This window comes from Aquarana catesbeiana, linkage group LG11 (assembly GCF_042186555.1).
Source record: "Aquarana catesbeiana isolate 2022-GZ linkage group LG11, ASM4218655v1, whole genome shotgun sequence".
NCBI lineage: Eukaryota > Metazoa > Chordata > Amphibia > Anura > Ranidae > Aquarana > Aquarana catesbeiana.
Genome location: NC_133334.1, coordinates 11,266,136 through 11,292,009, shown reverse-complemented (window position 1 = coordinate 11,292,009; position 25,874 = coordinate 11,266,136). Strand labels below are relative to the sequence as shown.

General features: G+C 43.9%; 1 protein-coding gene across 1 annotated transcript in view; it reads right to left on the bottom strand.

Moving 5' to 3' along the window:
• Window positions 1-25,874, bottom strand: part of LOC141112911 (uncharacterized) — a 74,389-nt gene that overhangs the window by 7,920 nt on the left and 40,595 nt on the right. The window contains exons 4-6 of the mRNA XM_073606015.1: window positions 15,099-15,206; window positions 11,822-12,277; window positions 4,855-5,319 (exon numbers count right to left, since the gene is read on the bottom strand). Of these exons, the coding sequence (XP_073462116.1) occupies window positions 4,855-5,319; window positions 11,822-12,277; window positions 15,099-15,206 (1,029 nt within the window). The remainder of the gene's footprint in view (window positions 1-4,854; window positions 5,320-11,821; window positions 12,278-15,098; window positions 15,207-25,874) is intronic.

The following is a 25,874-nucleotide window of genomic DNA, read 5'->3' as shown; positions in this document are numbered from 1 at the left end:
TTTAAAAATGACATTTGGTGCAGGGACTGTTCTAAACACGGGAAACACGCGTCACTTTACAGGCATACTATAGACACCCCTCAGGTACGATATTTAAAGGAATATTTCACTTTTTTTTTTTTTACTTTAAGCATCATTAAAATCACTGCTCCCGAAAAAACGGCCGTTTTTAAAACTTTTTTTTGCATTGATACATGTCCCCTGGGGAAGGACCCGGGTCCCCAAACCCTTTTTAGGACAATACCATGCAAATTAGCCTTTAAAATGAGCACTTTTGATTTCGAACGTTCGAGTCCCATAGACGTCAATGGGGTTCTAACGTTCGTGCGAACTTTCGGTCCGTTCGCAGGTTCTGGTGCGAACCGAACCGGGGGTGTTCGGCTCATCCCTATTGGGAGACATTTGCCGGCACAAAAAATACCGGACAACATGTGCATTTAGGATATGTATTTTGCATGTGTAATATACTGTATGTGTGTATGTATGTGTGTGTGTGTGTGTGTGTAATATATTATATGTGTAGTGGTACCCAGGCCCACATTCACTTCCCAATCACCTTGGAGACAATGAACAGTCCACGTGCTTGTTTTTGTTTGTTTTTTTGTGTTTTTATTTAGGGATTTGAACTTGGATAGGGATGGGAATGTATGAGATGCTGAGTGGAATTTTAGAACAAAAACTTTGGGACAGAACTACGGACACTCTTTGTACATGACACTACTCCAAACTCCTCCTGCACAACACTTGCTTGCAGACTATCTCTCTCTCTCTCTCTTCTTCCTGCCCAATCCTTTACTGAAGAAGCAGCTAGCACATGGTGAGGCCTGATACTGGCTCAGCCAGGCCCCAGTAATTGCCCTTTTTAGGCAGGGACTGCGGGCCCCTATAGTGTAGCAGAAATATGAAAAGTCTATTGGTGCTAGCCATCCTAACAGATGGACTACTGCTCCCAGTCAGGCCTGCCAGCCTTCCAGGCTGCAGCTGCCAGACTCCACTGCCCGTGACATAGCAATCCTCATTGGCTCCACACCCAGCCTTGACTGTTTCCTCTCAGTCCTCCCGATAGCACATGTCACTCACCAGCCCTCCTGTCTGAAAACCGATGGTCCCCTCCTGAAGACTTGCCCGGCAGTACTAGGTCCTGCTGACCTCTATGACTCTTCTGTGCCTCCTGTTCAGATCCTTCATGCGTTATTGAAGGGATCTGTCCTACACCGAGTCCCAGGCCCAAGGTCACCCCCCCACCCATAATGGGGAGTGTCCCCAAAGGCCCCAACAGCCTAGTACTCCATCCTCAGTTCTTCCACACGACAACTCCTCCCCAGCTGGGCTGACCCTGAGTATATCAAGGAGACCTGCCCCCTGCCAATCCTAATTGGGGATTGGTCAGGGCTTCCTGAGACACCCCAGACAGCTCCACCTCTCTCCTCTGCCTTTCTTCTAGAATCCTCTAGAAGGAAAAGGGAGGTGACAGTGGAATGATGCTGTCTGTGAGTCACCAGCCTACTCTCTGAGCCACTCCCAATCCACACAGATCAAAACAAACAGGCTTGCCTAAATGTTCTTGCTCTCACAAGAAATCTCACCTCTAGCACCTACCTAAGTAGAGGGTGCTATATATATATATATATATATATATATATATATATATATATATATTTGCCACAAAAAACTGGGAAAACTTGTTGAGTATAAGCCTAGGGTGAGAAATGTGCAGCTACTGTAATTGGAGAAGAGGGTAAACAATGCCCATTCACAGCCTCACTGTGCCCATTTGCAACCATAGATCCCCCAAACTTCAAACTCGGTAGTTAAGGGCTCCTAGATGCCCCCTAGCTGCAGCCAAAATCTGACTTTTGTTAAGATTGTTTGTTTGATAAAATTTGTTTGATAAAATTAAAAAAAACCTGAACCACTTGGTATAAGAGTACAGTGCGACTTCAGCGAGTCCCACTGTGGCTCTCGCGTCTCCTCCCCGCAATAGCTAATCCCCTCTGGGAAGCTCTCTCCCGAGGGGGTTACCTTGCAGGCGCGCTCCCATGTCATACACTCGGCGTCCATAGACACAGAATGCCGGACTTGGTCCTGCCCCCCCTCCCCGCTGCAGCATCATTGGATTTGATTGACATCAGCGGGAGCCAATGGCTGCGCTGCTATCAGTCTATCCAATTAAAACTGAGACCCCATGGAGAAGAGGACGCCAGGGGACATGTACAGCAGGTGAACGGGCTCAGGTAAGTAAAATGGGCGCTGGGGGGCCCGTGACAGCCAGGTGTTTTTTCACTTTAATGCATAGGATGCATTAAGGTGAAAAAACACAAACCTTTACAACCCTTTTAACAAATGTGCAGTATTTACCTCACATTTGATATTTTCATTTGAATTCAAAATAACAAAGTGTTCCCAGCCCTGTAGAAGTCATACAAATAAAAAATCACTTCAATAAAAAGTTAGAGGTTGTAAACCCTGGGGGGAAAAAATAAAAACCTGCAAGAGAAAGGAATAATGGCTCATTATCAAATACTTTCAAAGCCCTCCAGCAGCGACCGCACACCGCTGAGATGGCTGACCTCTTCCTCGCTGTTTCTTCTTGGTTCATGGGCTTCGGCGCTGTGAGTGGCCGGAGGCGCGATGATGTCACTCCTATGCATGCATGTGGGAGCCGCCGTTTACGGCACTGGCTCTAAAGGTCCAGCACGGTAAGCCGGACCTTCGGAGCGCATACGCCAATGACGTCATCGGCTGCATGCACTCTGAATATCTCCTAAACAGTGCAAGTTTAGAAGATATCTACAGTACCTATAGGTAAGCCTTATTATAAGTAAGTAAACAATAAGAGTTTACTTCCTCTTTAAAAAGCATGGCATGCAGGAGTGCCAAGACTGCTACATTCCCAAGCCAGTGGAGAGGAGAAAGGCATAATCCCAAAAGCTGAAGGATGACACAGGATCCCAGACCCCACTGTCCTGGCTCCAGGGCGGTGTAACCTACTGTGGGGTCCGGGATCCTGTGTCATCCTTCAGCTTTTGGGATTATGCGTTTCTCCTCTCCACTGGCTTGGGGATGTAGCAGTCTTGGCACTCCTGATTTTTGATTTTATCTATTCCTGGGCTTGTGACTCTATTGACTTCCACGGGGCTGGGAGCGCTCCTTTATTTGCTGTTTTGTGCTCATGTCTTATTACTGGTTGGATAAGTAGTTGGAGCCACCCTTACTGGTTATCTACATCTCCCCTTAGAACCTCATGCATTTTCTTTATACTTTGATGAATTGATTCTTTTATTACCTCATGCAATATTTTCAAAAAAAATTGTCATGTGACTATATATATATATATATATATTACATTTAGTGAATTGACCCCACTGTATTTTATCAAGATATAATATGCCTTCATACGCCCATTTTTATCACACCATGTAAACCTCTTTCTCTTTATACCAGTCTTTTTCTGCCACCTCAAAAAGTCAATTACCGTCTATACTTGAGTATAAGTCGACTTTTTCAGCATAGTTTTTTTTTATGCTGAAAAAGTCCCCCTCGGCTTATACTAGAGTGAGGGTCTGTCCTAACTGTTCCACACTGTCCAGTGTAACAAAGCCCTGCCTCCTCCTCATCCGTGATAAACAGAACACTGATAACAATGCTGGGAAACTGAATCAGTGTTTCCTCTATCATGGACGAGCAGGAGGCGGGGCTTTGTTACAGTGGACAGCATGGACTTCCTATAATGTCTGTCTCAAGTGATTAATCCTGCATACAACCCTGCTGAGAATCATTTGAGAGGGTGCAATGTACAAAGCATAATCAGGTGCAAATCCCCTCCCTCCTCATCAAGTCTGACACAGCGGATCAAAGGTACATGGGCACAGTGAGGCTGCAGATGGGCACAGTGAGGCTGCAGATGGGCACAGTGAGGCTGCAAATGGGCACAGTGAGGCTGCAGATGGGCACAGTGAGGCTGCAGATGGGCACAGTGAGGCTGCAGATGGGCACAGTGAGGCTGCAGATGGGCACAGTGAGGCTGCAAATGGGCACAGTGAGGCTGCAGATGGGCACAGTGAGGCTGCAGATGGGCACAGTGGGGCTGCAAATGGGCATTGTTGATCCTCTTTTCCACTTACTGTAGCTACGCATTTCTCACCCTAGGCTTATACTCAAGTCAATACATTTTCCCAGTTTTTTTGTGGTAAAATTAGGTGCCTCGGCGTATATTTGGGTCGGCTTATTCTTAAGTATATATGGGTAATTTGTTATTTTGAACATCCTTGTTATAGGATGTTTGTTAAGTATGCATCATTACACACCTGATTGTAATTTCCTAATCAACAATACTTGCATTCCTGATGTTTGTTATTATGAAAGATATACTGTATGTACCAGATGTAAACTTTCTCATTGTTGTTCATATTCTATTTTCTTGTAGTCACTCTTTGCTACTTTGTACTGTTTATATTTGAACATTTTCCAATAAAAATTAAATGTAAAAAAAAAATAAAAACCCTTACTTTGTGAAGATTCCCACACATTTATTTCCTTTGTGCACTGCTGTGTCACACATTTCACAGAGCCCCACCTTCTGAACTACATAGGTGCTGAGAGGAGGAGCTTCAGGGGGCGGAGTCAGTAGAGGAATCACAGACAGGCAGCACCCACAACATGAATGGAGATGTTTCAAATACGTTTTATATTAGATTGTCAATTATAACTATTGTTTGTATTGTTATTACAATGCTGATGTTATAACATGAAAGTGTATGCTGCAACCTCAGATCTCCTTTAAGTGTATGCTGTGACCACAGAACTTTAAATGTAAAACATTTTCTTAGTACCTACTGTATAACCACTACTTACTTTTGTACACATTCAGAATTTTGTGTACAGAGGTGGGCCGTATTAAGGAAGTGTGTTCCACTTCTACTTCAAGCAGTGCCCTGATATCTATATCTGCATTCAGGGTTATAGTAATGAAGCAGAGACACTTGTCTACTCCAAACCAGGATTTTGTTATTTCAGCTTTCATTTCCACAGGTAACACTGTACGGCGATCGGCACCTTCTTCCAGCACAGACAGGACATCTGGATTATTGTCCTTCTGGCCTCCGGCTGTTGATAAGTCATTAGAAGGATAATTGGATGATGTCCGGTCTTTGGGTTTCCAGGAGGCCATAAGAGTTTTTTTCATGTTAGTGGTTGTTCTCAGATATACATTTATTTGGATTTCTTTTAGTCTGGAACTTGTTATCTGACAGGTTAGAGTTGTTCTCTTCATATGAGGAATATATTGATCACCTGGGATCTCAGATACAATAAGATCACCTAGAAAACAATGAGAAGACGTAAAATACATTTCCATTTTTATATACCTCTATACACCATAAGAAGGACGTGTACTTGTATATCAGAAGAAACAGAATAAAGTGTGAAAAGGGGTAAATGAAAAGCAATGTCTCCATGTCTATGACTCTGGACTGATCAGGAATACATTGAAATTAGACATCATTTTTAGAAGATATTCTTAACCGCTTGCCGACCGGCTCACACCGATATACGTCGGCAGAAGGGCACGTACAGGCATATTAATGTACCTGTATGTTGTCCTTTAAGATGCGGCTTGTGGGCACGCATGCACGTCCTCCGTGAGCTCCGTGAGTGTGATCGCGGGTCCCGTGGACTTGATGTCCTGCGATCGTCTCACGGAGAGGAAGAACGGGGAAATGCTGATGTAAACAGGCATTTCCCCGTCCTGCCTAATCACACTGACACTGATCACAGCTCCCTGTGATCGGGAGTGGTGATCAGTGTCGTGTCACGCATAGCCCATCCCCCCCACAGTTAGAATCACTCCCTAGGACACACTTAACCCCCACGGCTCCCCCTCCTGGTTAACCCCTTCACCGCCCGTCACATTTACACAGTAATCAATGCATTTTTAATTGCACTGTTCACTGTATAAATGTGAATGGTCCCAAAATAATGGCAAAAGTGTCCTGTCTGTCCACCATAATGTCACAGTCACGATAAAAATCGCTGATCGCCGCCTTTACTAGTAAAAAAAAAATATTAATAAAAATGCCATAAAGCTATCCCCCATTTTGTAGACACTATAACTTTTGCATAAACCAATCAATAAACGCTTATTGCGATTTTTTTTTTTTTTACCAAAAATATGTAGAAGAATACGTATCGGCCTAAAATGAGGAAAAAAAAAAATGTTTTTATATATTTTTTGGGGATATTTATTATAGCAAAAAGTAAAAAATAATGCATTTTTTTCAAAATTTTCGCTCTTTTTTTGTTTATAGCGCAAAATATAAAAAACCGCAGAGGTGATCAAATACCACCAAAAGAAATCTCTATTTGTCAGAAAAAAGGACGTCAATTTTGTTTGGGAGCCACGTTGAACGACCGCGCAATTGTCAGTTAAAGTGACGCAGTGCCGAATCGCAAAAAGTGCTCTGGTCTTTTGCCAGCCAAATGGTCCGAGGCTGAAGTGGTTAATTATGTGTATTCATTTTTATATATCTGCATATTTTAGCCCAACCACCCAATGCCCACATCAACACAGCGATCCCAATAAACTGCCCAGCAGCACCGGGGTCAGTTTAAAGTGGTTGTAAAGGCAGAAGGTGCATTCTATGCTTTAGGATAAAAAAACCTTCACAATCTCGCAGTCCTGCTAAAAATCGCAGATCGCTGCCATTACCAGTACAAACAATAAAAAAAAAAAATCCATAAATATATCCCATAGTTTATAGATGCTATATCTTTTACGCAAACCAATCAATATACGCCTATTGTGATTTTTATTGCCAAAATGATGTAAAATAATGCATATTGGCCTAAACTGATAAATACATTTTTTTTTATATATATCAGGGTGTTAGGTCCTGGACTCTGAACTATCCCTTTGGCCCCAAATCCAATCACTGTACAAACCTTACAAAAAACAAAAAAAAAATGCAGCGCTGTGTGATACTGAACCTTACAAATGTAAAGATAGTGCCATAAACGATGAAAATCAATATTGCTAAAAAAAAAAAATGTAACTATGAACATAAAAAAAATATTATTATTATTTTTTTTTGTAACAATCAAGTGTCCAAAAAAGTAGATTTCTCTCCAAATTTTCATCAATCCACAGAGACAAAAGTGCAAATCGGGGTATTATACGTATTACTGTCCAAAAAGTGACACTAGTGATGATATTCCTGATCAGAAGAGGGTGACTTTACACACGTGCGTACCCCTCCCCCCCCCCAGTGTGAATGCGCTCACCTCCAACAGTGTGACCGCACGTTTGGTCCACATAGGAAGCTGAACCACTCCTGGGCTCTAATGCCGCGTACACACAACCGGACTTTACGGCAGACTTTGTCCGGCGGACTTTTCGACGGACTTTCCAATGGACTTTCCGAATGAACGGACTTGCCTACACACGATCAACCAAAGTCTGACGGATTCGTACGTCAGATACGAATCCGTCAGATTCGTATCTGACGGATTCGTATCTGATAGGCAGCAGCCAATAGCTGCCCTAGCGTCGGTTTTTGTCCGTCGGACTAGCATACAGATGAACGGACTTTTCAACTGGATTCGAGTCTGTCGGAAAGATTTGAAACATGTTTCAAATCTAGGTCCGTCAAACTTTTGAGAAAAAAAAGTCCGCTGGAGCCCACACACGATCGAATTGTCCGACGAAATCCGGTACGCCGGACCAAGTATGCCGGAAAGTCTGCTCATGTGTACGCAGCATAAGTGAAACTGGCTCAGCAGGATCCCACAGGAAAATCCACAGAAGTTATCCTCAATTTTAAAACAAGAAAGAGGCTGGATAGTGCATTTGCACATTTGTCTCTGTGGATTGATGAAAATTGAGTAAAATCTCTTTTTTTTGGACACTTGATATTAACCGCTTCAGCCCCGGAAGATTTTACCCCCTTCCTGACCAGAGCACTTTTTGCGATTCGGCACTGCGCCACTTTAACTGACAATTGCGCGGTCGTGCGACGTGGCTCCCAAACAAAATTGACGTCCTTTTTTTCCCACAAAGAGCTTTCTTTTGGTGGTATTTGATCACCTCTGCGGTTTTTATTTTTTGCACTATAAACAAAAAAAGAGCGCCAATTTTGAAAGAAACGCATTATTATTTAATTTTTGCTATAATAAATATCCCCCCAAAAATATATAAAAAAACATTTTTTTCCTCAGTTTAGGCTGATACGTACTCTTCTACATATTTTTGGTAAAAAAATCACAATAAGCATTTATTGATTGGTTTGCGCAAAAGTTAAACGACTACAAAATAGGGGATAGTTTTATAGCATTTTTATTATTAATTTTTTTTTTTTACTAGTAATGGCGGCGATCTGCAATTTTTATCGTGACTGCGACATTATGGAGGACACTTTGGACAATTTTGACACATTTTTGGGACCATTGGCATTAATACAGTGATCAGTGCGATTAAAAATGCATTGATTACTGTAAAAATGCTACTGGCAGTGAAGGGGTAAACACTAGGGGGCAGTGAAGGGGTTAAGTGTGTCCTAGGAAGTGTTCTAACTGAAGGGGGGAGGGGACTGTGCAGGGAAGATAACAGATCACTGTTCATACTCCGTATGAACAGACGATCTATCACTTCTCCTCTCAGAAAACTGGAAACTGTGTGTTCACACACACACATTTCCGGGTTCTCTGTGTCTCCACGGTGATCGCGGGAGCCCGGTGGTGATCGAGAAGTGGGGGGGGCGTGTGCCCCCTTGTGGCCACAGGGCGAAGCAATGTTACATAACGTTGTTTCACCCAGCCGTGCCATTCTGCCGCAGTACAACTGCGGCAGCTGGTCGGCAAGTGGTTAAGGAATAATACTACATTTCTTTCAGTGTGAGCTTGCTTGTTACACACAAAAAAGTTTATGTTCATAGTTACATTTTTTTAGCAATATTGATTTTCATTGTTTATGGCACTATCTTTGCATTTGTAAGGTTCAGTATCACACAGGGCTGCATTTTTTTGTTTTTTGTATATATGTTTTCACAGATTATCCACTTGAGATCTGCGCTATAGCCGAATGACGGCTACAGCGCGGACCTGCTTTGCCGGGATGATGTCAATAGAGCGGCCTGCATGCCCCTTTGGCCAGTCCGGGCCTGCCTGGGGGGGTTATACTGGGGGACAGATTGACCTGGGGTGTTATACTGGGGGACAGACTGACCTGGGGGTTATACTGGGGGACAGACTGACCTGAGGGGTTATACTGGGGGACAGACTGACCCAGGGGGTTATACTGGGGGACAGACTGACCTGGGGGGGTTATACTGGGGAACAGACTGAACTGGGGGGTTTTACTGGGGGACAGACTGACCTGGGGGTTATACTGGGGGACAGACTGACCTGGGGTGGTTATACTGGGGGACAGACTGACCTGGGGGGCTATACTGGGGGACAAACTGACCTGGGGGGTTATACTGGGGGACAGACTGACCTGAGGGATTATACTGGGGGACAGACTGACCTGGAGGGGTTATACTGGGGGACAGACTGACCTGGGGGGTTATACTGGGGGACAGACTGACCTGGGGGGGGTTATACTGGGGGACAGACTGACCTGGGGTGGTTATACTGGGGGACAGACTGACCTGGGGGGTTATACTGGGGGACAAACTGACCTGGGGGGTTATACTGGGGGACAGACTGACCTGAGGGGTTATACTGGGGGACAGACTGACCTGGAGGGGTTATACTGGGGGACAGACTGACCTGGAGGGGTTATACTGGGGGACAGACTGACCTGTGGGGTTATACTGGGGGACAAACAAGACAAGAAATCGGTCGCACACTGGAACTCCAAATTATCTCGATGTCATCTTTATTGTCAAAAAAGGGTCAGACAGATACAGGCAATGGTAGAGGTTTCACAAGCGATAGCTTGCTTGTTCTTGTTGGTTGTGAACAAGCAAGCCATTGCTTGTGAAACGTCTACCATTGCCTGTATCTGTCTGACCCTTTTTTGGCAATAAAGATGACATCGAGATAATTTGGAGTTCCAGTGTGTGACCAATTCCTTGTCTTGTTCGTATTCCACGGTGGTGAGCCGAGGTTTGCACCTGTGATCCATCCTGGACCTGAGTTTGCTTGGAGCGGTGTGCTTCTCTCTGTTCTATACTGGGGGACAGACTGACCTGGGGGGTTATACTGGGGGACAGACTGACCTGGGGGGGTTATATACTAGGAGTCAGATGGACCTGGGGGGGATGTACTGGGGTACAGACTGGAAAAAACTATGATTTGTTGCGCTAGTATATGTCAACTTATAAGCAATGCTGTATTGTTTGTAGGATGGGAGGGAGGGGTTAAAAATGTCCAGGGATAGGACACAATTAAAACTTAGCAGCAGAGAGTCAATAGACAGTTATTTAGAAAGTGACTCCTGGTGAGGATTCAGTCAGTTGAAAAAAGGGAAAAATCTGTAGCCTGGTTGTATTACCACAGGGAAAAGTTACTGGCACAATACAGGAGGCAGCACGCTGAAGGGTAGACGGCACCATTAGGAGGAATACAAAAAAGAGAAAACCAGCAGCGCCAACCTAAGTGCAGAAGTATTATCACACATTGTCCAGCAGGATGGACAGCAGGATGGACAGCAAGATGGCCAGCAGGATGAACAGCAGGATGGACAGCAGAAATGGACAGCAGGGCTCCATGGGGACGATCTTCTAGCGCTGTTGTGTTTTTGTCTGACGACGCCGGTGGCTTCCAGTGACTCAGGCTCGAACAGGCAGGGCGCAGGGGAAAGCGTCAGTCCTGGAGTTCCTGGTCACGGTCGGATGATGCTATTTGTGTGCACGCGTTCGGAACATGTGTGCTTCTTCATCAGGCCAATGCCTTCGGTGCCTGATGATCTCCCCCTGCGCCCTGCCTGTTCGAGCCTCAGACACTGGAAGCCACCTGCTGTCCATCCTGCTGTCCATTGGACTCTATCATGATGTGCCTGCTTTTATCCTACTCAGAGTGAGTGCATTTCTACCAAAATTAAAAACGTGTGATAACACTACTGCACTTAGGTTGGCGCTGCTTGTTTTCTCTTTTTTGGGGTACAGACTGACATGGGGGGCTGTACTGGGGTACAGACTGACATGAGGGGCTGTACTGGGGTACAGACTGACATGGGGGGCTGTACTGGGGTACAGACTGACCATGTTTGATTTAACTACGCTCCTTAAGCTTCTCCCATTAGTAACACAATTTTGTCACACCCACTGTTCATCACGGACGCTACATGCGCTGCAATACTACTCTTATTGTAGCATCCAAAGGTGTCCCAGTTCTTTTACAATCCTATGCAAATAAAATTTGCTGTGTGCGCCACTAAAGTGTTTGGGTTTGGCTTGATGAAAAGGTGGCAACCCTAGACACGGAGTCACTATGCCCTGTGGGTAGGCACTGCTATGTTACATTTCACAGAGCCCCACCTTCTGATCTACAGAGATGCTGAGAGGATGAATTTCAGGAGGCGGAGTCAGTACAGGAATCACTGCTTGCAGGCAGCAATCTACCATGGGATATGTAGTCCTTAGAAATGGAGGAGAAGATTCAAAGCATGCTGGGAATCCAGAAAGTTGAGTAAAATGGTCAGCAGACAGGCAGCGCTCACAACAAGAAAGATTTAGCAAGTAATGCTATATTGGATTTTCAGTAATAAGTATTGTTTGTATTCTTATTACAATGGTCATGTTATAAAATTTAAGTGTATGCTGCGACCACAGAACTCTTTTAAGTGTAATGCAATTTCAGTACCTACAACATAACCACTACTTACTTTTGTACACAAACAGAGTTCTGTATACAGAGATGGGCCTTTGCAGGGTAGCGTGTTTCACTTTTACAACAAGTAGCGCCCTGTCATCTGTATCCTCATTCACAGTTATAGATATGGAGCAGAGACACTTGTAATTTCCATTACAGGATTTTGTCATCTCAACTTTCATTTCCACTGTAGGACGTTCAGAACCTTCTTCTAGTACAGGCAGGACAACAGAATTATTGTCCCTCTGGCCTCCAGGTATTGATAGGCCATTAGAAGAATTGTTGGATGATGTCTGGTCTGTGGATTCCCAGAAGGCCATAAGATGTTTTTTTATTTCATCACGTCTTTTCAGATATACATTTATCTGGATTTCGCTTTGTCTGAAATTTTTTATCTGACAGGTTAGAGTTGTTCTCTTCATATGAGGAATAGAATTATCCCCTGAGATCCTGGATACAGTAAAATCATCTAGAAAACAATACAAAGGAGTAAAAATACATTTCCATTTCATATTACTTTATAATCCATAAGAAGGCTGTGTAATTAGAATAAAGTGTGAAGAGGGTTGAATGAAAAACAATGTTATGCCTCCATGTCTATAACTCCTGACTGCTCAGGAATAAATTGAACCACTTTCAGCCCCGGGCCTATTCTGGCACTTCGCTCCTACATGTAAAAATCATCATTCTTTTTTTTCTAGAAAACAGTTAAGTTAGCCCAATTTTTGTATAATGTGAAAGATGATGTTACGAAAGAGAAAATAGAGCAGTGTTTCTCAACGCCATTCCTCAAGGTGCCCCAACAGGTCATGTTTTCAGGATTTCCCCCAGATGAAACGGGTGTGGTAATTACTAAGGCAGTGAAACTGATCAAATCACCTGTGCAAAATAGTGGAAATCCTGAAAACATGACCTGTTGGGGCGCCATGAGGAGTTGAGAAATACTGAAATAGATACCTAACATGTCGCGCTTTAAAATTGTGCACGTTCATGGAATGGCGCCAAACTTTGGTACTTGAAAATCTCTGTAGGAGGTGCTTTAAAGGTTACCTGTTTATGCCGCGTACACACGAGCGGACTTTTCGACAACGAAGGTCCGACGGACTTTCAGACGGAGTTACGACGGACTTTCTAATGACCGGACTTGCCTACATATGATCAGACCAAAGTCCGACGGATTCATATGTGATGACGTACGACCGGACTAAAATAAGGAAGTTGATAGCAAGTAGCCAATAGCTGCCCTAGTGTCGGTTTTTGTCCGTCGGACTAGCATACAGACGAGCAGATTTTTCGACCGGACTTGAGTCTGTCGGAAAGATTTGAAGCATGTTCCAAATTTAAAGTCCGTCAGATTTTTGACCGAAAAAGTCCACTGCAGGTCCGATGAAGCCCATACACGGTCAAATTGTCCATCGGACCAGTCAGGACGAAAAGTCCGCTTGTGTGTACGCGGCATAAGAGTTACAGAGGAGGTCTAGGGCTAGAATTATTGCTCTCGCTCTGACGTTCCCGGTGATACCTCACATGTGTGATTCGAAAGTTGTTTAAATATGTGGGTGCAACATACGTATGCATTCTCTTCTGCGTGTGTGCATGCGGGGACGGGAAGCATTTTAATTTTTTTTTTTTACACTTTCTCTTTAACCACTTCAGCCCCAGACCATTTGGCTGCCAAATGACAAGGCCACTTTTTGCAATTTGGCACTGCTTCGCTTTAAGTGACAATTGAGCGGTCATGCGATGTTGTCTTCCAAACAAAATTGATGTCCTTTTTCCCCATAAATAGAACTTTCTTTTGGTGGTATTTGATCACCTATTTTTTGCGCTATAAACAAAAATAGAGCAACACTTTTGAAAAAAAAAAAGCAATATTTTTTACTTTTTTGCTATAATAAATATCCCCAATTTTTTTTTTAAAAAAAGCAAATTTTTTCCTCATTTTAGGCCGATATGTATTCTTCTACATATTTGTGGTAAAAAAAAAAAAATCGCAATAAGCGTATATTGATTGGTTTGCTCAAATGTTATAGTGTCTACATAATAGGGAATAGTTTTATGGCATTTTTAGTATTAATTATTTTTTAACTTGTTATGGCAGCGATCTGCGATTTTTTTATCATGACCGCCACATTATGGCAGACAAATCGGACACTTTTGATGCTGTTTTGGGACCATTCACATTTATACAGTGATTACTGTATAAATGTGACTGGCAGGGAAGGGGTTAACCACTAGGAAGGGGTTAAGTGTGTCCTAGGGAGTAAGGATGAGCTTTCTGTTCAGGTCAAACATTGGCTGTTCGACCGTTCGTCGAAAACCGAACATTATAGGCCGTTTTTGCCAAATTCGAGTGGTGCGTAACGGCCCATAATGCACTGTGGGAGTGCAGTGCATTGCTGTATGATGATTGGCCAGAGCATGCACCATGACCTGCATGCTTTGGCCAATCACAGCGCCCTCAGCTAAGAGAGCCATAATTGGCCAAAGGCAAGGTGCCTTTCACCAATCATGGCTCAGGGGGACAAAGTCCACGCCCCACACTATATAAGGCTTACACATCGAGACACTTTTGACACATTTTTGGGACAATTGACAATTATACAGCGATCAGTGCTATAAAAATGCACTGATTACTGTATAAATGTCACTGGCAGGGAAGGGGTTAACAATAGGAGGCGATCAAGGGGTTAATAGGAGGCGATCAAGGAGGCGATCAAGGGGTTCCCACAGTGTGTGTTTCTAACTGTAGGGGGAGGGGACTCACTATAGGAAATAACAGATCGTTGTTCCTAGCTATTAGAAACTCACGATCTGCCTCTCCTCTCCTCACAGAACAGGGATGTGTGTATTTACACACACGCACACGTACGCACATGTACACACAAGCACACATACACACACGTACACACACACACGCACACGCACACACATAAACATACGCACATGTATACACACACGCACACACACGTACACACACGTACACGTCCCTGTTTTGCCTCTCATTCCCACAATCACGTGGAGCTGGCGGTCATCGCGACCGTCGGTCAGGAGCATCGGCACCCCCGCAATGCAGCGGGCACGCGCCTGCTATCCCACTTAAAGGAGCCGACATACAGCTACGACGGCTCGCAGGATTGGCTGGTCGGCAAGCGGTTAAACATCATGAATAAATAATGAAATATATGGTTACTTTGCACCTTTAAAGCCCCACTGAGATACTGTTAGCATTTGTGGGGTTCCAACAACCAAATCTACACTTTCTACTAGATTACGCAAAAATAACTTACCTCTTGATTGTACCTTCAGAAGCATCCAAAAAAACAAACCAGTCGTTAGAATTCCGATATAAAAACCCACTGCGATATCTGTCATGCTTGCTCTAATTGGTTTATTTCCTATAAAAGAAAAACACAATCACTATGTCATCTTAGGCATGGAAAGCCATTGATAACACCACTGCATATATTGTCAATAAACATATTACAGTAAGTAAAAAACACATCTACACAACCTAAGGAGATATAGGCAATCTTGTATCAATGCCAGAAAGAGCTCAACCCGGGCATCGCTGCCATCCTTCCAATACTGGGAGCAGGGGTGGAGTGACACCAGGCTTGTTTTTAATCCTATAAGTGCATACCTCCCAACTTTTTGAAATGGGGATGAGGGACACCTATTAGCAAAGGACACACCTCTATCACAGACCCCTAAAAAGAGAATTGTACGGAAAAAAAAATGATTGGTTAAACCCAAAAGTCCTTTTTTACCACCACTATTCCTTTATACTGGCTCTTGTAATTTACAAAGGCAGCAATTTAGAAGTCGGAGGAAAGGTTTAGGGAAACAATTTTTGAAAGATAAAAAATGCATTTTATATACAACTATATAGATCAGACCAAAATGAGGGACAAATGAGGAGGAATGAGGGAAAAAGGGACTTTGTTCCAAATCAGGGACAGTCCCTTGAAATCAGGGACAGTTGGGAGCTATGCAATATATAAGGAGGGATGTGGGGTTTAATTACCGTATTTATTGGCGTATAACATGCGCCCCAAGTTTAGGAGGGAAGTTTAAGGAAAAAAACTTACATTTAAATGCCCATCAATGCAGCCTTATCAGTGTCCATCTGCAGCCTTGTCAGTGTCCATCTGCAGCCTTGTCAGTGTCCATCTGCAGCCTTGCCCATCATTGCAGGCTGATTGTTTAACCACTTGACCACTGGGCACTTAAACCCCCTTCCTTTGAATGACAATTACTCGGTCATGCAACACTGTACCCATTTGTCCTTTTTTTCACACAAATAGAGCTTTCTTTTGGTGGTATTTAATCACCGCTGGGTTTTTTATTTTTTGCTCTATAAATCAAAAAATACTAAAAATTTGGTAAAAAAAAATTCTTTGTTTCTGTTAAAATTTATTGCAGAGTATTGGCGAGTATTGGCAGAGTATTGGCGAGTATTGGCAGAGTATTGGCAGAGTATTGGCGAGTATTGGCAGAGTATTGGCGAGTATTGGCAGAGTATTGGCAGAGTATTGGCGAGTATTGGCAGAGTATTGGCGAGTATTGGCAGAGTATTGGCAGAGTATTGGCGAGTATTGGCAGAGTATTGGCGAGTATTGGCAGAGTACTGGCAGAGTACTGGCAGAGTATTGACGAGTATTGGCGAGTATTGGCGAGTATTGGCAGAGTATTGGCAGAGTATTGGCGAGTATTGGCAGAGTACTGGCAGAGTATTGGCAGAGTATTGGCGAGTATTGGCAGAGTATTGGCGAGTATTGGCAGAGTATTGGCGAGTATTGGCAGAGTACTGGCAGAGTATTGGCAGAGTACTGGCAGAGTATGGGCACTGAGCAGCACTGTGGGCTAGATCTGTTAAGCCCACAGCGCTGCAAATGATGTCTCCCTCTCTCCTCTCACACTGTACAGATCGGTACAGAGAGGGGAGGGAGGAACCGGCATCATGACATGATGCCGGTTTGTTTACAAGTGATCGCTCCCTCATTTGATGGAGCGATCACGTGGTAAACGGCCGCTACAAGCGGCCTTTTACCGTGATCCATGATGCGCCAGGTCCCCTGGACCTGGCGGTCATGGATGTTCCTGGGTGCGCACCCCAGGGGGAGCGCAGAGCGCGATTCTGTGAGGACGTCCCACGGACGTCAACCCAGAATAAGCCGACCATGCTATAGCCGTCTTTCGGCTATTGCCTGGTCGGCATGTGGTTAAAATTGGTGCCATCGAGATACACAGAACCGGATGTCCTCTGTATCTCAGCTCCTCTCGACTCCTCTCAGCTCTCGCAGTCCCGCCCAGTCCAGCCCCTTAGCCCGGCTCCTATGATGGACATAGCACAGGTCCAATGGCGGGACTGGGCGTGACTGTGAGCGGAGCGGAGCTGAGCCTAGCCGAGTACACTTGGCTATGTGTATATTGGCGGCGCTCGCTCCTCTCCCCTCACAATCAGCGTAGATCAGCGGGGATCTGCATATAACACGCACCCACAATTTTCCCCTGATTTCCCCTGATAGTTTAACTGCTTTCCGACTGGCTCACACAGATATACTGCGGCAGAATGGCTCTCCTGGGCGAAATCCTGTGTATATATACGGCTTCATCCAGGAGAGCCACCAGAGGGCGCTCGAGCGCCACCCGAGGTTGCGCACACGTGCCCCTCCCCTGCCATTCAAATCAGGTTCCCTGGCATGCAGGGGGCGCCCGTGCGCAACCTCGGGCAGGGCTCGAGCGCTCTCTGTGGCTCTACTGGGCGAAGCCGTATATATACACAGGATCGCATGCACGAGCGGGAGCACAGGGGTTGGTGTGTGTGTGTAAACACACAAATCCCCGTGCTGTCTGAGGAGACAAGACAGATCATGTCTTTCTACAATGTAGAGAACATGATCTGTCATCTCCTATAGTTAGTCCCCATCCCCCCCACAGTTAGAACACACACTAGGGAACACACTTAACCCCTTGATCGCCCCCTAGTGTTAACCCCTTCCCTGCCAGTGACATTTGCATAGTAATCAGTGCATTGTAATAGCACTGATCGCTCTGTAAATGTCAATGGTCCCAAAAAATGTGTCAAAAGTGACCGACCTGTCAGCCGCAATATCGCAATACCGCAAAAAATCACAGATCGCCGCCATTACTAGTAAAAAAATTGAAAAAAAATTAAAAACGCCATATAAATGCCATAAATCTTTCCCCTATTTTGTAGACGCTATAACTTTTGCGCAAACCAATCAATATACACTTATTGCGATTTTTTTTTACCAACAATATGTAGAAGAATACTGTACCTAAACTGAGGAAAAAAAATTGTTTTGTAAAAGAAATAGGGGGTTATTTACTATAGCGGCTCTAATTCGTGAAAATTGCCGCAAATTAGCGCTAATTTGTGGCAATTTAGCGCTAATTAGCACTTAAACGGTATTCACTATAGCACTGGTGAGAAAATACTCCCAAAATCGAATTTACTATAGTTCCCTGAAACCAAATAGCGCCCAAACCCTTATGCCACGTACACACGAGCGGACTTTACGGCAGACTTTGCTCGGCGGACTTTTCGCCGGACTTTGTCCGCTAGGTGCACCGGACTTAAAAACGGATGGACTTGGACACACACGATCACTCCAAAAGTCCACAGGTTTTGAACGTGGTGACATACAGCACGTACGACGGGACTAGAAAAAGGAAGTTCAAGCCCCACTACGGCACACTTTGGTCTCCTTCTGCTAATCTTGTGTTTATCTCGTGTTAGTAGAAGTTTGGTTAGAGACGATTAACGCTTTTCACACTTCAGCTTATTTAGACCGTTTTCTGCGGTTCAGTTTGTGCTTGTGAGGTTTGTATCTGCTTTTCAGTGCGTGTTGGTCAGTTCGTAACCTGCCTAGCAGGCCGTTCTGGTCCGCTCGTTCCTGATTTTCAGGTCGTTCTTCATAGGCCTTGCTGTTCTTTAGTGCGTTTGTTATAAGTTTGTTTGTTTGACCAGCCGACCGTTTTGAAGCCATGTCGCGTTGACGTACTTGTTCTCGAGTTCGTGCTGCGTGGGGACTTGGTGTTGGGGTTAATACTTTGACCCGAGTCCAGTCCATGAACAGGGCGAGGAGGAGTTCTTGGATGAAGAATTGGTTGCGCCAGCGTGACCAATTCTCGCACATGCCTTTGCTCCGTGAGATCCGTGAGAATAATCCTGAGGATTTCAGGAATTATCTCCGGATGACTGACCCTGTTTTTGAACGTCTGCTGGCTATGCTGACCCCTTATATCTGCAGGCAGGATACCTGCATGAGGCAAGCCATCACTGCGGAGCAGAGGCTAGTTGCCACTTTACGTTACTTGGCGACTGGGAGAAATCTTCAGGACTTGAAGTTCTCGACAGGCATCTCCCCCCAGGCTCTGGGGATCATAATCCCATAGACCTGTTCTGCTATTATTCAGGTCCTGCAGAAGGACTATATGAAGGTAAGTTGTATCCTTTAACATTACATGATATGTATTAAATGTTTGATAATGTATTGTCTAAATGTCCTTGTTACCTAATTACCATGTTTGGAATATGCTGGGAATGTCCCCTTTATCTTCACGCATGCCTATTTTTTTACATTAATCCTTTTTTTCCCTACATGCATATTTACCTTCAATAACCTCCCCACCATGCAATCCTGAGTCCATTTATATCTCTAGCCTATAGTCCCTTGAACAATGTATATTGTCAGCTCCATTGTACTGTTTGACCCTCCCCCACCCCTCAAATGTTTGAAACTGTCAGGTGTGTTTTTTACCCTAATTAGTACCCCTCCCCCACCCCCTCAAATGTTTGAAACTGTCAGGTGTGTATTTGACCCTAATTAGTACCCCTCCTCCAACCCCTCAAATGTTTCAAACTGTCAGGTGTGTTTTTGACCCTAATTAGTACCCCTCCCCCACCCCCTCAAATGTTTGAAACTCTCAGGTGTGTTTTTTACCAAAATTAGAACCCCTCCCCACCCCCTCAAATGTTTGAAACTGTCAGGTGTGTTTTTGACCCTAATTAGAACCCCTCCCCCACCCCCTCAAATGTTTGAAACTGTCAGGTGTGTTTCTGACCCTAATTAGTACCCCTCCCCCACCCCCTCAAATGTTTGAAACTGTCAGGTGTGTGTTTGACCCTAATTAGTACCCCTCCCCCACCCCCTAAAATGTTTGCAACTGTCAGGTGTGTTTTTGACCCTAATTTGTACCCCACCCCCTCAAATGTTTGAAACTGTCAGGTGTGTTTTTGACCCTAATTAGTATCCTTCCCCTACCCCCTCAAATGTTTGAAACTGTCAGGTGTGTTTTTTACCAAAATTAGAACCCCTCCCCCACCCCCTCAAATGTTTGAAACTGTCAGGTGTGTTTTTGACCCAAATTAGAACCCCTCCCCCCACATTAAAATTGATCAATGGGCCATGAGAGGGGGTGAGTAATCTTATAAGTGGGCCTTATGTTTTTTACAATTAAACTAACAAAAAAGCATATTAATAATGTTCGACTGCTGTTGTTCAAGAATGTTTTTGTGTCATCTGATATCCAAGTTATGTTTAAAAGTACTTATCTTATTTTTTTTTGTTTCACTCCACAGTTTCCTTCCAGTACACAGGAATGGCAGACTGTGGCCTCCCAGTTCGCTGACCGTTGGGACTTTCCCAACTGTGTCGGGGCGATTGATGGGAAGCATGTCCGCACTGTGCCACCACCCCATTCGGGGTCTTATTTCTACAACTATAAGGGGTTCCATGGTGTAGTTTTGATGGTGGTGGTCTCGGCACATTTGGACTTTCTGTTTGAGGACGTGGGGAAGAACAGCCGGGTGTCTGATGGAGGAGTCTTTGCACAGACCGAGCTGTGCCAGCATCTCCAGACTGGTGGCCTGGGATTGCCACCTGATGACCAGAATGTGGATGGACTCCCCTCAGTTTTTATCGCTAATGAAGCGTTAGCTCTCGGCGAGCACTTAATGAGGCCGTTCCCCCAAAGGACACTCACCCCTGAGAGGAGGGTATTTAATTAAAATATAAAGAGTGCAGCGCTGGACATGTGAAATAAATAGTGAAGTTTGATAAACCAATTATTTAAATGGTGAAAAAGTGATTCAAAGTCAATATATCAAAGTATATGTATATATATTGTAAATATTTTAGAACGTAGACATATGAATTAAAATAAGTGAAGAAAAAACTCCTGTAAATAAAACTTATGACAACACATAAAAGTCCACTGTGTATATAATGTGATGTAGATTTCAGGGATACATCTTCAATATTCACTGTTGCCCACCACCGAATAGATGAAAAAAAGGCTTACCAGAAAGCCTGTGACCGCCCTTATTCAGGGGGGTCAAACAAGCTTAGCAGATATAGGGGAGCCACCACAGGAGTACTCCAGGGGACACCGACAGACCGATGCGTTAGGGCTCCTTGCCAGATCGCGAACCAGCCGACAACCGCTATAGATGCTCTCTCAGATCCTATCCTCTCATAGGGCAAACTTGAAATTTCCACGGATCCGGTGCAAGAAGATGTGGTTTGTAATGCCAAAAAAAGAAACAAAGAGAAATGCTCCACTGGTGCAGATAACTTGGGTTTCCTTTATTGGTAACTTTCGGTATATAGCATTAAAAACCAAAAGAAATAAAATAAAACCGAACAGGATAAAAAACGACACTACCGCCGTTTATTTTAAAATCGCGCATGCGCGGTGCGTGCAATGTTGTGACCCATTTAATTATTTAATTACCGGCTGGCCAGAGCAAGAAGAGTTGTGCAGAATGCTTTTGGGATTCTGGCCAGCCAGTTCCGTTTGTTCCTCTCGGCCATAAATCTGGCAGACTATAAAATAAATCATGTCATACTGGCTTGCTGCATACTCCATAATTTTTAAGAAGACATTCGGCTACATATATGAACTCTGTTGGGCCTGAGGCCAGACTAGGAGTTGACCAAACTCTCACAGGCCTGGAAATTGGCCGTATTGACTTGGCCCCCCAAACCGCACGCCAAGTGCGTGACCGATATGTAAATTATTTTAATGGTCGGGGGGCCATTGTTATTCAAGAGGAGCTCTAATTTCTTAAAAAAATAAAGAAAATACATTTTGGTTCAAATATCTTGTTTTCATTCTTGTTTGCATTTAGTTTTGTCTGTCTCCTAGTGCACTTGTGGAAGTGGCAAGTGCATTTCCCTTTATTTAATAAGGCCCTTTGACACTGTAACCACAGAAAAATTAGCAAAACATCTTATTGATAAATAATCAGCCACACACATTGTAGTAGTTAAAACATTTTACTGTGTGCACATTGAAAGGTGCATATTTTTGGAAAAGTTTATTTATTTATTTTTATTTTTTTTTTTGGAAATTTTTTTTTAGTTTTTTGGTTATTTAAGGCATATTAAAAAAATAGACCTTGTTTACAAAATTACAATTAACAACAGTGTTTTTAAAAACATACATAAAAAAAAAAGAACTTACAAAGTTCAACATGTGTGAATAACGGTGCTGGTGATGTCACCCTTGTAAAGGCTAAAATTTGCAGATGCTCAAAATTGGGTATTAAAAAAGGTTCACGTCAACGTGCTAATTCCCATCATGGGGGAGCAATGTACGTGTTTTGTGTGTGCAATTCCTTTGTTCCTCTCACAAAATAACATTTTGAGGATGAAGGGGTTGCAAACACAAAATAAGTACATTGATATCCCCTGATGGAAGATAGCACATGATGACACACCGTGTGCATCTGCAAATTGTTTTATTTTATCTTTAATGCCAAAACTTCAAAATTGTAACAAAAAACAAACTTGGCAATGAAATGAAGAACATGATTGATGTTTTTAGGCAAAACGTTATTATATTCTGCCCAAAACATCAATCATGTTCTTCATTTCCTGTTGCATGGTGTCCAGCCGAATTTTCATGCTGTCAATTTGGTCACGCATTCGATCTATTTGGCCATTCCACAACATTATCTGGCCAATAAGTCTGTGGGCACTGTCTGTGCTGAATGGCTCTGCCGCTTGGCCTTCCACAACCAGAGCCTCACCTAAAATGTGTGGATAAAAAAATGGGTTAAAATATGCACGCCTAAATAGATAAACCTTAAGCTGTCAGTCACTCACTTGGTGGGGTTGAAAGCTCGCACACCTCCTCCACCTCTCCTTCCTCCAGCTCGTCGGGTGGGCGTGGTCTTGGGCTGGGGCTTGGGGTATCTTCAGCTTCAGGCTGGTGACTTGGGGGGGGTCCTGGGATCCTTGGACTGTTGTCTGAGTCTTTTCTCCCCTATGATAATTAAACAAAATGTATAGTTCAAACACAGTGATATTTTTTATTTTTATAATTAATATGAAACTTTATGAGTTGTGGACAATTGTCTTTTTTTGTCCACAAAAATTTAGAAGACAGGATGAAAATTCCCTCTGAACAACAATTAAAAACAATACACATTTTCATGCAAGTTTCACAGATGCAGACACCTCAATGATCTCCTATGTGTATTACCCCTCAAAAATTTCTTTATGGTCACATAGTACACTAGTGCTCGTGAGTCCAGATGTAGAAACAGCTGCTGTGTCCTGTCCTTACATTACACTGAATCATTTTTGAAGAAGCATTATATTTTCAAACACATCTACACCACATCACCAAATTTTGGGAATACGACAAATTATCAAGACCTAAATGTATGTCCAACCCTGTAACATCGTATTTGGCAAAAAAATAACGTCATTTTTTAGTATCATTTGTATTTTACAAAGAACTGTCTTTACGAACAATGCTGTATAAATGAAAAAAATATGGATCAGCATGCAAGTTAAGTATCTCACTAGGAACACACAACAAGTACTTACTTTTTTTAAGCAGCTTCTTTATTCGCCAATATTGTTCTGGCTCCCTACTTTTGATGTCAGACCACCGCTTCCTCAATTGTTCTTTAGACTGTTTAGTGCCAAATTTAGCTTCTAGAGCGGTGACAACTGAGGACATTATTTTGTCCTTACGCATATTCGGTCGTGCGTACGGTCCTTTTTTCCCATCGTAGTCCTCCCTTCTCAATATGGACACCATCTCCACCATCTCTTCAAAAACCATGTTGGTGGCCTTATATCTCCTCCTGGATGTGGATGGTTGTGGCTCTGGGCTTTCCTTTGCACTACTTCCAGTTAATCTCTCCGCCATCTTTCTCTATATACTCCCACTGCGCAATGAAGAGTGAAGGGGCGGGGACAAATCGTACTAAATAACGTCAGGGGCGGGCGATGCAGGCAGAGCATGACACATGCGCAGTGTATATAAAGCTATTACGATGGCCTACATATGTCTGTGCGGAAGTAGCGAGCGTCAGAAACGAAGGTAAGATTAAACGTGGGGGGGGGGTGTGTGTGTGAATATGTATCCACCAGATTCTTCACAAAATAATCCTGGGAGTTCTGACTAAAATTACAGTTTTGATCTTATGTCTTGTCTTTCAGCAAAAATGAATCCCTTTAAGGAGGCAGATTTTTTGTCCAGATTTATAGATTTATATCAGGAAAAAAAAAAACCTGTGGGAGGTCAAACACCCACTATATTACAATAGAGATGTAAGGAAGGCAACACTGGGCACACTTTTAGAATTTGTGAAGACTCGAGTCCCCCAGACAGACCTCAAGTTTGTGGACAAGAAAATTGGTATCTTGCGAAACATGTATAAACACATGTATAAACACAATAAAATCCAGGAGTCGCTCTGATCCGGAGCAGCAGCCGACCAAGTTTATGTACCCAAGCTGTGGTACTACCACAAAATGTGATTCCTGGATGACCAGACAGAAGCCAGGCAATCACTTTCGACCCTTCCCCCACCCTTCCCCCCACCCTTCCCTCCAGCCTTCCCCCCCACTCTTCCCTCCATCCTTCCATCCACCTCCACCCCAGCTGAGGAGTCCCAGGAAGAACTGGGCCTCTTCAGCCTTGATGAAGTGGATGCTCCCAGCTTCAGCCAGGTATCCTTTTTTGTTGAATTTGTGATTGTGTAAATATTAATGATGTTAACGTCTCAAATTTTTAAGTGCTTTATAAAAAATGACTTCATCACAAATATTAATATTTAGACATATCACTAGACAGTAGTGGCCAAAAATATACTTCTGCATAGGTGTGCGCAGCCTCTTGCATTAGGGTGTGCACCCCAAAGCTCAAATTCATATGCATGTGTAGATGTACTGATGGTGTCAGTAGGGTAGTGGACAGTGTCAGTAGTTTTATTAGATTATTTTTAAAATTATTTTATTTTGTAACATTTTTTTGGGATGAAATATCAGTGGTCTAAACAGGGGGGAATATGCACCACACAAGGCGATAAGGGAGTGCCCAGGCACACCTGGCACACCCTGTGCACACGCCTATGTACTTCAGATATTGTTGATCAGCTGGAATAATGGTGGGGTCAAATAGATACCCTTTACTATTTGTTTAGAATTAGATTTGCAAGTCATGAGCTGAAAATTGTGTGTGATTGCATAACCCAAAATTACAACTATGTCCCTTTTTTTGACACAGGATGGCCTCGGCCAGGAGAAGGCCTTGCCCAGTGGAGAGATGAGAAGGCCTTGCCCAGTGGGAGAGAGGAGGAGGCCTTGCCCAGTGGGAGAGAGGAGGAGGCCTTGCCCAGTAGGAGAGAGGAGGAGGCTGTGGCTGGGCCCAGTAGAAGCCGCACAGAGTGTCAGGTGCCTCCCCTCCGCATTACCACCAAAAGGCACAGAAGAATGACACAAACTGAGGAGGAATCCCTAGCCCTCATTCATAAAGCAAGCAAAATAATAAGCACACCACCCAATGCAGAGGAGGTGTATGGGACATATATGGCCAGCAGCTTGCTGGAACTGGAAAAGAGGCAACGCCTCCTCTGTGAGGGTCTGATTTTGCAGGCCTATCAGAAGGGCTTGAGAGGGCAGCTTACTGCTACAACCTATCTAGCAGATGAAGCCACTCCTCCTCCTCCTGCCCCAAGTACACCACCAGAGGCACAGCCTCCAAAGAAGGCTACAGAGAAGCGTGGAGGGAAG